The sequence below is a fragment of the Oxyura jamaicensis genome, chromosome 13 (assembly GCF_011077185.1).
Source record: "Oxyura jamaicensis isolate SHBP4307 breed ruddy duck chromosome 13, BPBGC_Ojam_1.0, whole genome shotgun sequence".
NCBI classification, from domain to species: domain Eukaryota; kingdom Metazoa; phylum Chordata; class Aves; order Anseriformes; family Anatidae; genus Oxyura; species Oxyura jamaicensis.
In genome coordinates, this window is record NC_048905.1 from 17,601,633 (window position 1) to 17,614,172 (window position 12,540).

Below are 12,540 nucleotides of genomic sequence, written 5' to 3' on the forward strand. Positions count from 1 at the left end.
CCCCCCCCCCCCCCCCCCCCCAAATATCTCAATTTATCTGCACCAACGGAGTCCACAGCACATGAGCAGGCAAAGCAGATCTTATTCTTTAACCAGTTATGTTTTGGCTGGAAATAGTGAAGACCCAGGGTATATTTGTATTTCTGTTGAAACGTTCAGCCTGCTTCTTACAGTGTTCTCCTGGACGGTTCCTGGGCTTGGAAATGACATATGGCAGCAGGGTCTCGCTGCAGGCACCAGCCCCAGCGCCGACGGATGCTGTGGACAGCACCCAGGGGACAGTCTGTGCCTTGTGACCATGGGTGGCTGCGAGGTGACGGCTGCTGTGCCCCTCGGGACAGGAGTGGGGTGTGCGGGCAGAGCCGTGCGGCTCCTGCTCTGACCAGGCAGCTCCTGCAGTCTCTCTGCTTGTCACCCGTTCGGGTGCCTTTGTGCTATCCTCGGAGAGAAAGGATTACCGTAGTAGAAAATCTGATTAGTATATTAATGTAGAGAAAAGGCTTTCATTAGGGAAGCCAAAGAAGCGTTCCTGTTTCCAGCAGAGATGCAGACCCGATACATCAGCTGGGCAGAGCAGCCTGTTTCTCTTCCAGATTTCCTTGTGCAAATCCCATGAAGTTTTTTCCCTGTGAGATTTATGGGCAGCCTGTAGGCTTCAGCTGATTGGCAGTACGGGTTGTTTTCTTCCAAAAAAAAAAATCCTTTTAGCACTCTCGATGCTGTGTAGTGGTGGTGACAAGAGCCAGGCACTCAAGGCACTTAATTTTTTTATTTCCCCATTTTCACAGAGGTGTCACCTGAGTGGGTGCCAAGTGGTGCCCACGAGGCTCTCGCTGCAGACCGGCTCTTCTCCATCTGCTCCGAACTGTCACCTCTTTGCTCGCCTTTCCCCCAGTGGAAGACAAGCAGGGGGAAGGGTTTGGGGTCTCCAGCAGCCAGGAGAAGTCACCAGAAGTGCTGGGCACCTGCAGCCACCCAGACCCAGCTGCGCCCTGCGCCCAGACCTCACCCAGCACACGGCCCCGCGCTGTCCGGAGAGGGACAGACACGTGTGCAGCTTCTGCCAGGAGCTGGGAGCTTGAAATGCTCAGCCTGGGCTCCAGGAGCCCCAAATGCTGTGTGTCAGTTCAGCTACACTTCGTAATTGATGCTCCTAGAAGGCAAGCGTGAGAAAACAGATTTCGAGTCTCTGTTTTGCAGGCTAAAAGAGCTCACTTTGGTGAAACTGAGCAGGCCCGCTCTTAGAAAGGGTTTGCAAGCCCTCTTTATTTAAGAGAGGCCATAAAAAGCAGAAAAAGAAAAAAAAAAAAAGCCGGCAGAGAAAAGCAAATTAGGCCCCAAAGGGGCAAAAAAAAAAACCTGTTGTGATCTTGAATTTGAGAACTGGAAAGAAACCCATCTGGTTCTAGGTTTCTGAGAACGAGTGCGGGAGCGCTGTGCGTGATGTAAAGCCTTGCGCGGGTCTCGTGGGAAAACGCCGAAGCGGCTTGCGAGAGGGAAAAAAGGAGACTGAACTCCGTCCAGGGAGCAGTTTTTCATGCATCGGGAAGGATTTTAACAGAGAAACTGAAGAGCAAGAAGGAAGACAGGAGAGAGGCTCTTGTGCCTCACGGAGAGTGTCAGGGCAGTGAGCTTGAGCTTACAGAGGGGTTTGCGCCTGATTTACAAATTGCTGGGTTTAGCAGGAATGAGCGTGCGATTCTTTATGAGCTGCCGTGGCTTAAAGCAAGCCCAGAGGTGACCGGGAAGGGCCTGGGGGCACCCGGGGGGAGCAGGGGCCCTGGTGCGGGAGCCTGGCATGGGGGAAACCCACGGACAAAGCGCTTCTTTGGGCCCAGGTGCACGGGGGATTTAACAATCGGGGTTTTCTGAAACCCGAGTGTCCATAGCTCTGCCATCCAGGCAGCATGTGCCGTTGCTTTTGTTCCCGAGACATTTATGATCCTTCTTTTCCTCTCCATGTCACGGTTGAAAGTATTTTCTTTATTTCCCTTGAAATAATAATGTAAATCTGGGAATTGGAAACCTCTTGCCTGGTTTTATTTTTATTTTTATTTTTTTTTAGAACAGAAATTGGGGAACAATTAAAATTATATTATCCCTGGCAGCGAAATTCCTTTTTTAATAGCTAATTCGGAGTGGTTGGGTTGGGAGCTGCTTTCCCACGTGCGTGCACGCGTGGTGTGCGCTGCCCGGGGGAGCTTGCCTGAGGCTGCTGCCCTTTGGCTGGAGGCACAAGGGATTCAGAGACCCAGTCTTGCAGCTCTTAATTAAGCCTTGTTTTCATCAATGGGGGGTTTGCCTGAGGAAGAACCGAGGGATCGGACTTCCAAAATCTTTTTCTAGCAGGATCTGGTTTTTATTTCTCCTAGCTGTTCATTTTTACTACGCTTGGAAGCGCCAGTATTTTCTCCTATGCACCAGTGATAGACATTTGTTTCCCATTAGTATTTATTGGATGATTTTAGTCAAAAGCAAGCTTTGTATGAGAGCCCGCAGCATGCACTTGGCTGTTTGTTCGCAGGGCCATGTTTTCTCTCTCTGCTCGGCTTTGCACGAGCTTCGCCCTGCTGCAGCCACAGGCATCGCTCTCAGCCGGCGGATCTGCCCTGAGACAGATTAAATCAGATTACAGAGATTACAGCCACCTGTGTAAGCATCAGTTTCATCAGTGCAGACGTGTTTCTGACTCAGGCGGATGGAAATAGCAGCAGCGATGTCCGTGGGCTGTGCAGCTCGTCCCTCACCGTGCCGGGCGCTCGCAGCTCGGGGCGGGGAGGGTCGGGGTGGGCGACACTTTGTGGGCATGCACAGGACTGAGCAATAAAGCTTTTGAACAGCACATGTGTAATGCATGTAGCTAAAATCATTAGAAAAACTTGCATTTTAATGGCATGCAACTTCCTGACTTGAGATAATACGACTGAAAGATTCCCATAGTTGTCCCTGCAAATACTCATTTATTAAATTAAAAACTAAGAATTAAAAAGGCGATGAAGATAAAAATACCAAGCTCAGCTCTTGACAAATGCACTTATCACACTGCAACTGGTCTTATTTTGGGAGTAAACCTCCTGCAATCACAGGTCTCTGCGTACCAGGTGGTTGAAAGAAGACAAAGACGCAGGGATGTGCCCCCAGGCCCAGGTCTCACTCCGCCGCGGCGTGCTGCTGTGTGCCATGAGCCCTGCCCGCAGTTCGAAGGGGCTGAGCCCCACAGGAGTGCAGTAACAGGGAATTAGAAGCAGGCTCGAGCAGACTCAGGGCCCTTCTTTTGAGGAAATAACAAATATGCTTTTACAGGAGGATAAACGGAGAATACTTGGCAAGGGCCAGCCCTGGAGAAGCAGGCACGTTTGTGATTAGAGACCAGGAAAAGCTGCAGAGCTTCAGCAAGATCTGATTACAGAGCGAGTTTTCCTTCTCCTGGTGCACAGCTCTGGTTTCCACAACATACATCAAACATGACTACTGCAGCTTCACGTCACAGAGCAGCCTCGCCGTGTGTCTGCACAAAGAGGCATAAACCTCCCGGGTTTCTCTGCTTCCCCTTCTCTTGCAGGATAACGGCCCCGCGCTGAACAAGCGGCCGATGCCCCACGCCACCGCCGGGAGCCCGGTGGACAGCAAGCAGATGCTGAACCTGCAGTACAACAACCCCACCCGGCTCTACGCCAACAGCAGCGCCGACTCCGCTTTGCCAGCCCAGATGAGCGGGCTCCACATCGCTTCTTCCCAAAGGTATGGCAAGCGCGGTGTTCGTGCTCTGTACTAACGCCAGCAGGCACCGGCTCCAGCCCCCCAGCCCGGGGGCAGTGCCAGGGGGTGTCACGAGCATCACAGTCCTGTTTCTCCTAAATGCACGGTCAAGACAAGGTGTACGGGTTTTGCCCTTGTAGTAGCCAGCACGGCGCTTCCACAAACTCAGCAGCCAGCACGGCTGGAATTGGTCGCAGAGAAAATTAACCCAGAAAACTGGGATGCTCGTAAATGTGCGATCGGTTTGGTGCTGCGGAGCAAAGAATGCTCATAGGAAAAAAGAAGCTTTTGTGTAGCCAAGAGCAGTTCGTGTGGATAGCGCTAACTCTGAGACAGGCCGCGCTGTGAGGCTTTCACATGGCTTGTGCTGCCGATGATTTATGCTCCCATGGACTGGCGAAACTTCCTGCAGGAAAGTAAGGCTGTATCAAATGCAAGGGCAAAGAGAGTTTGTGTTCATCCCGGGAGCTGTGTGCCTGCACGAATTCATATTTCACTGATGCTGCAAGCCAGGTTATTCCCTGTGCTGCTCCAGGAAAGTTAATGAGTTTGGAAAGATGAGAACCACGCAGAAATGCTAAGAACAAAATCTGATGTTATCTGCGTGTGAGCCAAAGTCAGGAGATGAGCTCTGTCCGTGACTGGGCAGAGCTGGGGCAGAAGTGCGTTCCCTTTGAATCTGTGCACGGTCGGGCGCTGCCCAGGCCTCTTCTGCAGGCGAGGATGGTTGGGGTCAGGCAGGCACGAGGGGACTGCAGGTGGAGAAAAGGAGCCAGGTGACACCAGAAACGTGCTCAGCTCTCTGATGGGCTTCAAGGCTCTTGCTGCTTTTATTGGTTCTGTAGTGACCTTAATGTGCTTGGCACTCAGAACGGGGACATGGAGTGCTTTGTCATGGAGCTTTTGTATGCTCCTAGGCCTCAGCACAGCATAAAAACACCTGAATTCATCTCTGCTTAAACATCTACCCAAGGTATTTTTATTTGAAACTATGCTTTTCATGCATGGATGTGCTGAACGAGCTGGCACAATGGCTTAAACTGCGATTAGTCCAGCGTACCCCAGGCACGCCAGGTGCAGGCAGCTTCGGGTGTAGATGCTGAAGGCCAGCACTTACTTGGGAGGAAATCACGAGAACATTTTCGTGTCCCGTTCTCATGGAAGGCTGCTGTCCTCATCGAAGCTCCGGGCTTCCTGGCAGACGGATCTGCTAACTCTGAGTCAGCCACGGCGACACTGACCCGGAGGGGTGGCCGTGGGTAACCCCGCCACGCGCTGTCACCCCCGTGCTGGCAGCAGGAACCTCTCCCTGTGCGCTGGTGCAGGGGTGGCTGGACTCCCTCAGCCCTGCATAACGAATTAAATGCGTTGTTTTATCCAGTTTTTTGTGTTTTTTTTTTCAATACATCTCACGGGTGGCAGAGCAATTCGCAGTGCTTGCAGCTGCCCTCTTTCCTGCAGGCATCTGGTAGCTGGTCCTGCCCCAGCTGCGTTGCTCAACGGGGGAACAAGCAGGAAACAAGTTCGTCCCCGTCTGTTCTCCTGGCACGGCTATGCCTGCAGGCAGAGAGGCACGGGGGAAGAGAGGTGTTTCACAGCATCTGTGTGAAAGTGTACACCCCTGATTACCTGACGCTTGCTGTTTATGTCTGACTTGAGTGTCACTTTGTTTCCAAACAGCATCGACCCCGTAAAGTCTCTCCCACGGAACAGAAATGGGATTGATGTGGAGTCGGACGTCTACAAGATGCTTCAGGATTATGAGAAGCCCGTCTCGGAGCCGAAGCAGTCAGGATCCTTCCGATACTTGCAGGGCATGCTGGAGGCTGGGGAGAATGGTAAGGAGGTCTGCTGGTGGCTAACATCACCCAGAGGGGCCCCAAAACCTCCCCAGCAGCAGCGGGGCTCTTGCCTTCGTTCAGCCCCTCTGCGCCCCTTTTTATGGCTCCCACGCCCACCAAATTGCTGCTGCTGGCTTTACCCCATTCCTTTTCCCTTCCCAAGGTCCAGAAGCTTGGCAAGCCTCAAAGGACCCGTTGGCAGGAGCTGATGGGGCATTTTTGCAGAGTGACCGGCTGGGCTGCTCTGTTTCACCGCGCGTGACTTGGTGCTAAGCTACCTCATCAGGTTTCAAATCAGGATACCAAGTGCACGGGCAGAAGCTCGGGCCAGCATCAGGGCTCTTGAGAAATGTTGTGGCTGAGCTGGGCATCACGTGGAAGGTCTGCGGATCTGCAAATGGCATCTACGTGGCAGCTGCTTTCCCGGAATTGTTTGGATGCAGTGGTTTACAGCGGCTGTGTAAGATCAGTGAGGGAGCACCGTGTGCCTTTTTAATAAACGGCATTTACACAGGGGCGTGGATGGCCCTCAGCAGTGCAGGAATAGAGATCAGGAGCTTTTGGCTCACTTCTCAGCTCTGTCCCGGCTTCCTGTCTATATCATTAACTTGGGTAGTCGCCAGCTCTGACCATTCAGAGTAAGATCCCCAAACGACACATTTCTGCCTCTTTTTATTTGCCTTTCAACCCTAAGTCCATTGCAGCTTTTGTGTTCAAGCCTTCAGGCTTCTCTTTACAATCACTGGGGCTAAAATCTTCTTCTTGTTTCCTTCCAAGAGCCTCGGACTCTAATCATGTGAATCCAGGAACTTAGATTTTATGGGAAAATAACAACTACTGCAAATCTCATTATGAAGCTGCAGGAGTTAGGGAGCCAGGCTGCCGCGCTCCGGTGTCTCAGTGAATGAAATGGCAGAACGATGTTTTGACTAGGAGATTATTGCTTCTTGCTTCACGGGAAGCGTGATTACAGGTAGCTTCTGAACATCAGGAGTTTCCACCAGTTTTGGTTTTCCAGGTGCCCGTGTGGCTGGGGCCGGCTGTGGGGACACCAAGCACCACGGCCGCAGGCTGGCAGGGAGCTCCCCGTGGGGCAGGGACACGGTGGCGTGCTGCCTCGCTGCCTCCCCACATCTCCACGCCAGGAAGGAGCAAATAGGAAGCAGCCGAGATAATCCCAGTCAATAAAGCTGCTCCCCCTCTTCCTCCCATTCTTGCGCAGGGAGATGGAGCAAAGCTGCAGCTTTGCTGGTTTGTTCGGTTTAATAAGGGGTTTGTTTGGTTTTGTTTTTGTTTGTTGGTTGTTTTTTTTTGGTTCTGGGTTGTTGCTTTTTTTGGGAAAAAAAAAAAGCAGCAATCTGCTTGCAGTCACATTCTGGTGCTCTGCCAGCCTCTCTGATGTGCTTTCCAGCAGGCCCGGGGCTGTGCGCCCAGCAGCAGCCCCACGGTGCCTCGGTTGTTGCAGCGCTGTCGGCCGGTGTTTCGTAAGGGGTTAGCAGCGAGGTGCACCTCGGTGAGAAGCACCTCTCTTGGCAGAAAGCTCTGCAATGTTTCAGCAAAGCTGAAATCACTGGGAGTGTTTGTGCTGGGTTGTTTTACAGCTTCCACCCTGTTCCATTTTCCTTAAGCCTACGCGTGTCACAAAAATACCCAGTTTGGCCCAGGGCTGCTGCGTGTTGTCCTTTTAAAGTCAGGATCTCCCTTGCTGCGCAGCTGGGTGTCTCGGAGAAGGGGCTGATTTACACGGGAAGCATTTCTATGGGAAGCTCTGTCTTCTCCAGCATTGCCAGCCCCATCATGGGCACGTGGCACGAAGCCCTTCGAGCGGAGGAGCCCACCGGAGGTCTGGGTGCCCACCAGAGGTCTCGGAGGGACAGTGGCAGCTCAGCCCCTAAATGTCAGCACGGGGGCTGAGCACACCCCATGCCCCTGCTGGGGAAGCCAGCACCCACGGCAGCTGGCCGAGTTCCTCCCGGCAAGGCAGCAGAAGGACTCACGGACGCGCTAGGCAGGGCTGCTTTGTCCTGCAGTGTACTGGGAGCACTGGTGAGCAGTCACATGCGGTGCTGGGAGCACTGGTGCGCGGTTGGCGTGCCGGATGGGAGGAGCGGGCACTCCTGCTGGCAGTGCCCTTTGGACCAAGTCGTGTAAGCCTGGGCAGCATCAGGAATCCACCCGCAGCGAGGCACTCATTGCAGATAAGGAGAAGTCCTGTAAAAGTGCAGAGCCATAGTGAGTGACTTTAAAGCAAAATCCAAACACAAACTCCCAAAAATTTTGCGGTGTGCACAGATGCCTCAACCAGAAAGCGCCTGTGCCCGTGCCAAAACCTCGCAGAGCTCAGTGGGGTCTAAGCACACCTTCAAGGGTCGCCGTTTGCTTCATCCCTTCCTTTCCTGTGGTTGGGCCTCTGTGAAAGGAGACCTCGTGCCCTGCCCCACAAAACCTCATATTCTCTTGCAAGGTTTAATTTTAGATTAGACTATTTTAGATTAAAGTAAATGAGCCTTCTAGGAAGAAAAATGCATGCAGTTATGGTGTTATTTGTTTTAATTTCCCTAGTTCTCCAAAAGACTTTCATTTTGTCTCCTTGGTGGTGGCGGATTCAGCAGGTGCACCCAAATGTTTGTGGGCTCGAACCTCTTCTTCCTGGAGCTTTTTTGAGATTTTTGCCATTTCTCTTTCTCTCCTGACTCACTAAATAGCATTGCAGCCGGGTTCATCTCTCATCTCCAGAAGACCGCTCTGTACTTTGCTCTGCACTTCCTTACAAGCAGGTTGTGACAGGCACTGTGTGTGTTCTCCTGAGAAAAATAACTAAAGAACTCGTCTGGCTCCTTAATGAAAATTAAAAAAAAAAAAAAAAAAGCTCCCAGAGGACAAGTTTTCACTCTGTGTCTGTCTGAAACTCTTGGCAGGTGAAAAACTCGACAGACTGAGCAACCCCCGGAATGTCAAGCCTGCAGTGCCGAAGCTCGGCGGTGCCATGTCTGGGATGCAGATGCTCCCCGAGTGCACGAGATGCGGGAACGGGATCGTGTAAGCGCCGCAGAGCCCCGGCGTGCCCACGCAGGGACGTGGCCAGGCCGTTTCCCAGCAGAAACACAAGTCAGAGGCTGCAGCAGAGTCCCTGAATCCCTCGTTGTTGGGTGGCTGGTTGGTTTTTTGGGGGGTGTTTGTTTTGCTAGCCGTATCTGAAGCTGGGATCGAGGAAGACAGTTTGGCTTGCCCTTTTTAAGGGAATCCTGCAGCAAAATGTGGGTGATTTGTTGAATGGTTTGTGCCCTGCTTGTCACAGTCAGCGCCCAGCAGCTCTGCATGGCACCAAAGCTCACTGCCTTACTGAGGGAGAAATGCCATGAGGGTCCAGCAGAAGAGGCCTGCAATTATTTGTGTTTGCTTGTTGAGGAATTGCTCTCAGGGGATGTGTGTGGGGTCAGATTTTAGGGAATAGAGGTGCTTTTCTGCTTCTTCTTGTTGTAATTTGTGCTCTGCTCAGGCCAGGCTTGGTGGTGCCAGGTTCTGCAGATGCCTGCGGCTCTGCCCTGGCACGGCAAGGGGACAAGTGATGGGGAAGGAGCAGGGGAGTCGGAGAGGCCCCCGGTGCTGCTCGTGTCCCCGTGCCCCGCTCGGTCTGACCCACGCTCTCCCCATCTCCCCAGGGGAACCATCGTCAAAGCTCGGGACAAGCTCTACCACCCCGAGTGCTTCATGTGCGACGACTGTGGCCTCAACCTCAAGCAGAGGGGGTATTTCTTCATCGAGGAGCAGCTCTACTGCGAGACGCACGCCAAGGAAAGAGTTAAGCCCCCCGAGGGCTATGACGTGGTGGCTGTTTATCCGAACGCTAAAGTTGAACTCGTCTAAATCCCGCTCTGCTCCGCAGAGGTCAGACGGCGCTCGCCCACCCACATGCACGCCGCCGGCTTCGCAATGTGGCTGTAATCAACCCCGATTACTAAAGCCCGAGTAAAATGCCTTCTCGTAGATAAAAGCGTTTACACTTGGGATCTCGAGGGGATGGTGTTGAAAGCGTATGAACAGGTTTTTCCCTTCTCTTTGACACTCTGCTTTTTGGGTTGCTGTGCCGGGTTATTAGTCTGTGCCATAACCTTATCCCAGATCTGCATAAATATTGATTCATTCCCTAGGTGTTTTTTTTCCCTATAAAACTACTATACCTCCCCCCCATCCGAAAAAGCAAGGAAGATGTCTTAAAAGCTCGAAGAACATAAGGCACTTTACCAAAAGAAGCTGATTCCTCTGTCGTGACTTCAGCCTCCTGCCCATGGATGACTGCTCTGTGCCACACCGGGCATCCCGCACGGCTCTGCCTGCTCCCAGCCCAGCTGCTCTGTCACCTGGCCACCTCGCAGCACGCGTGGGGGATGCTGAGGACAGGATGCTGAGGACAGGATGCTGAGGCAGGATGCGGAGCCCACCCGGCTGCCCCCACGCTGCTCCTCCTGCCTGAATTCCCGGCCCCTTTGCTTCCGTCCTCCCGACTCTGGCCCAGCTTCGGTTACGCTTCTGTGGTCCTCCCAGTCTGGGTCTGCTCTGACCTCGCAGCTGGGGAGGGGGAAACAAAATCCCCCTGGGCACTTCGGAGGTAACGTGAGAGATGTTTGAGCCCACCGTGAGGCCCCGGGGCCAGAGCGAGCTGATGCAGAACCATGCCCATGCCCTGAGACTGCGCTTTTAGCCAGGTTTCTCGTGCGCTTTTTTTATGGGGGAAAATAATGAGAATCTTGGAATGTTGTTTTGTTGGAGGAACGTTTTTGTTTTTTTTTTTTATGTTAGTGTTTAGAGGAGAGAGGTGCAGTTTAGACACCCCGCTGTTAGATGCCACCACGATGATGACGGAAGCCTTGTGGTTGGTACCATGAGGTCCTTTCCGAAGCACGTTTCTGCGCTTTATAAGTGAGAAAGTACCTTCTGTACAGGCAAACTATTTCACTTCTGTGTCACTATTTCCCCATGGAACGGATCAGCGGGGTTTTGTCAGGGCGTTACAGGGCCAGGCGGAGGCCAGGCGCTGCAGTGCCTCGTGGGGGTTCCAGCAGCTCCTTCGGGCACCGGGCTTTGGCCTCAGGACTGCTCCTGTCCGAGGGGTGCAAAAGCAGAAGGCAGCATGATTGAGGGAGAAGCAGGACACCGGCAGGACACAGCAGCACTGGTACTCCAAAGGCTGCCGGGCTGCCTTGCAGCAGGGGGGTGCTGCTCCCCCAGCAAGCATCCCCTTCCGAGCACTGCCTTGCAGCCAGAGGGATGCCGGCAGCAGGACATCCGTCCCCAGCTCCTTCTCCATCAGCATTTTTCGTTACTGAAGCGCAAGGAACACACGGCAGTTTTATCACACAGCTGAGCCTCGTTTTCCTTGTACTTGCACAGCCACGCTCAGTAGGTTGGACCGGCTGCATGGGAACACTCGGGACAACTGTAAGTGATTAGGAGACTAACACTAATCAGGTATGAAGTGTTATTGCCCCTTGTCTGCAGGCCTCTGCTTGGAGCTCGTTAGTTTGCCATCAGCGGCAGCGTTTGTTCTGACTTCCCTTCTTGACCTCGCGTTACGGGCCGGCAGCGCCGCTTTGGAGGTGGTGCTGCACCCTCTGCGGCCGTGGGCCCGTTCTGTGGCTGCAGCACAAATACAGCCCGCAGGTCTCTGCTGCTTCCTTCACTGCTCTGCTTGGAAGTTCACGCCTCACCCGGACCCAGCACCAGAAATCCCCCCAGGGCTCTCCCACGGTGCCGCAGCAGGAGTTGCACGTGGGCCATGTTTCATCCCTGGCACCTTTTGTCCCCATTCGATGCCATCTGTGGCCGCTTTCTCGCCCCGCAGGTGCCAGCCGTGCTGCGGCTCCAGCACAGGGAACACCTTAAAAATTGACGAGCTGGTTCAGCACCCGTGGGCTCTGAGCACAGAAGTGACATGAGGAGAGTGGACCCGGGCTTCGCCTGCGCCTTTCTTTTAATTTGCAGATGCATTCCCCCAAATCAATTTTTCCACACACTCGTGATACTCTTTACTGAGTTATCAGCTGGTGTGATCCCCCTGAGGAGCTTAGAGCCACCTCACACAGCGATACCCTGGGGCAAGTTGGTTTCTGGCTCGGTGGCCCTGCTCTAACAGATGCCTAAAGGCAGCGATGGCTCCACCTGGGCCAGCTGCACCAGCCTTACCTGTTAATTCTATTTAACTCTGTAAAACGTTTGTATGAGATACAAAATAAAGTTGTATTGTTGGTTTTATGCCTCACGTTAATTGCTTTCACTTTGACCCATTCCTCGGGTTTCTCCCTCAGCAGCACACGTGCGTGGCGGAGGCCCTCTGGATAAGGCAGGTGCTGGATAAACGTTTAGAAAGCTCGTGGGACCTTTTGTTTCGGGGGAAATTCTGCTGATGACTCCTGGCAGCATTGTTTCCCTTGTAGCAGCGCTACTTGTGATGCATGGAGGGAATAGCCTTGCTGCTCCCCTCCTAAAAGGGACTTGAATTTTACCTGAATTGAAAGGCAGGGTATTTTTTTCTAATTCTTCATGAAAAGAAGGCTTTCCAGCCTGCTTCTGCTTCAGGCAGTAACGTGGGCCATGCAGCTGTTGCATGCCAGCCCCTACTGCTTGCAGTCTGATTCCCCAAGCATGGCACAAAGGATTTTCTTACCCCAAATCCATGGGTTTCCACTCCACAAGCCTTAATAAAACACAAGCCCCGGGACAGAGAGCTGCACCTCTCCAGTAACTTATCGTGCATTCGGAGTCTTGCTTGAGGTCTGCTGTGTGGTTTTGGGGGGTGCTGATTTTGTGGTCTTTTGTTTTTGTTCTTTATTATTATTATTATTATTATTATTAATCATGAGCTTTTCCTGCCATTCTGCTCCCAACAGGGTGCAGAGCTGGGAAGGGCCCTCGTGTCCCTGCCCTGCGAACACCCGTGGGT

General features: G+C 53.0%; 1 protein-coding gene across 1 annotated transcript in view; it reads left to right on the top strand.

Moving 5' to 3' along the window:
- The window catches only part of PDLIM4 (PDZ and LIM domain 4), a 40,006-nt gene extending 30,093 nt beyond the window's left edge, over positions 1–9,913 (top strand). Inside the window, exons 4-7 of the mRNA XM_035338301.1 lie at positions 3,563–3,741; positions 5,440–5,597; positions 8,519–8,639; positions 9,263–9,913. Of these exons, the coding sequence (XP_035194192.1) occupies positions 3,563–3,741; positions 5,440–5,597; positions 8,519–8,639; positions 9,263–9,467 (663 nt within the window). The 3' untranslated portion in view covers positions 9,468–9,913. The remainder of the gene's footprint in view (positions 1–3,562; positions 3,742–5,439; positions 5,598–8,518; positions 8,640–9,262) is intronic.
- Positions 9,914–12,540: the final 2,627 nt, after the last annotated feature.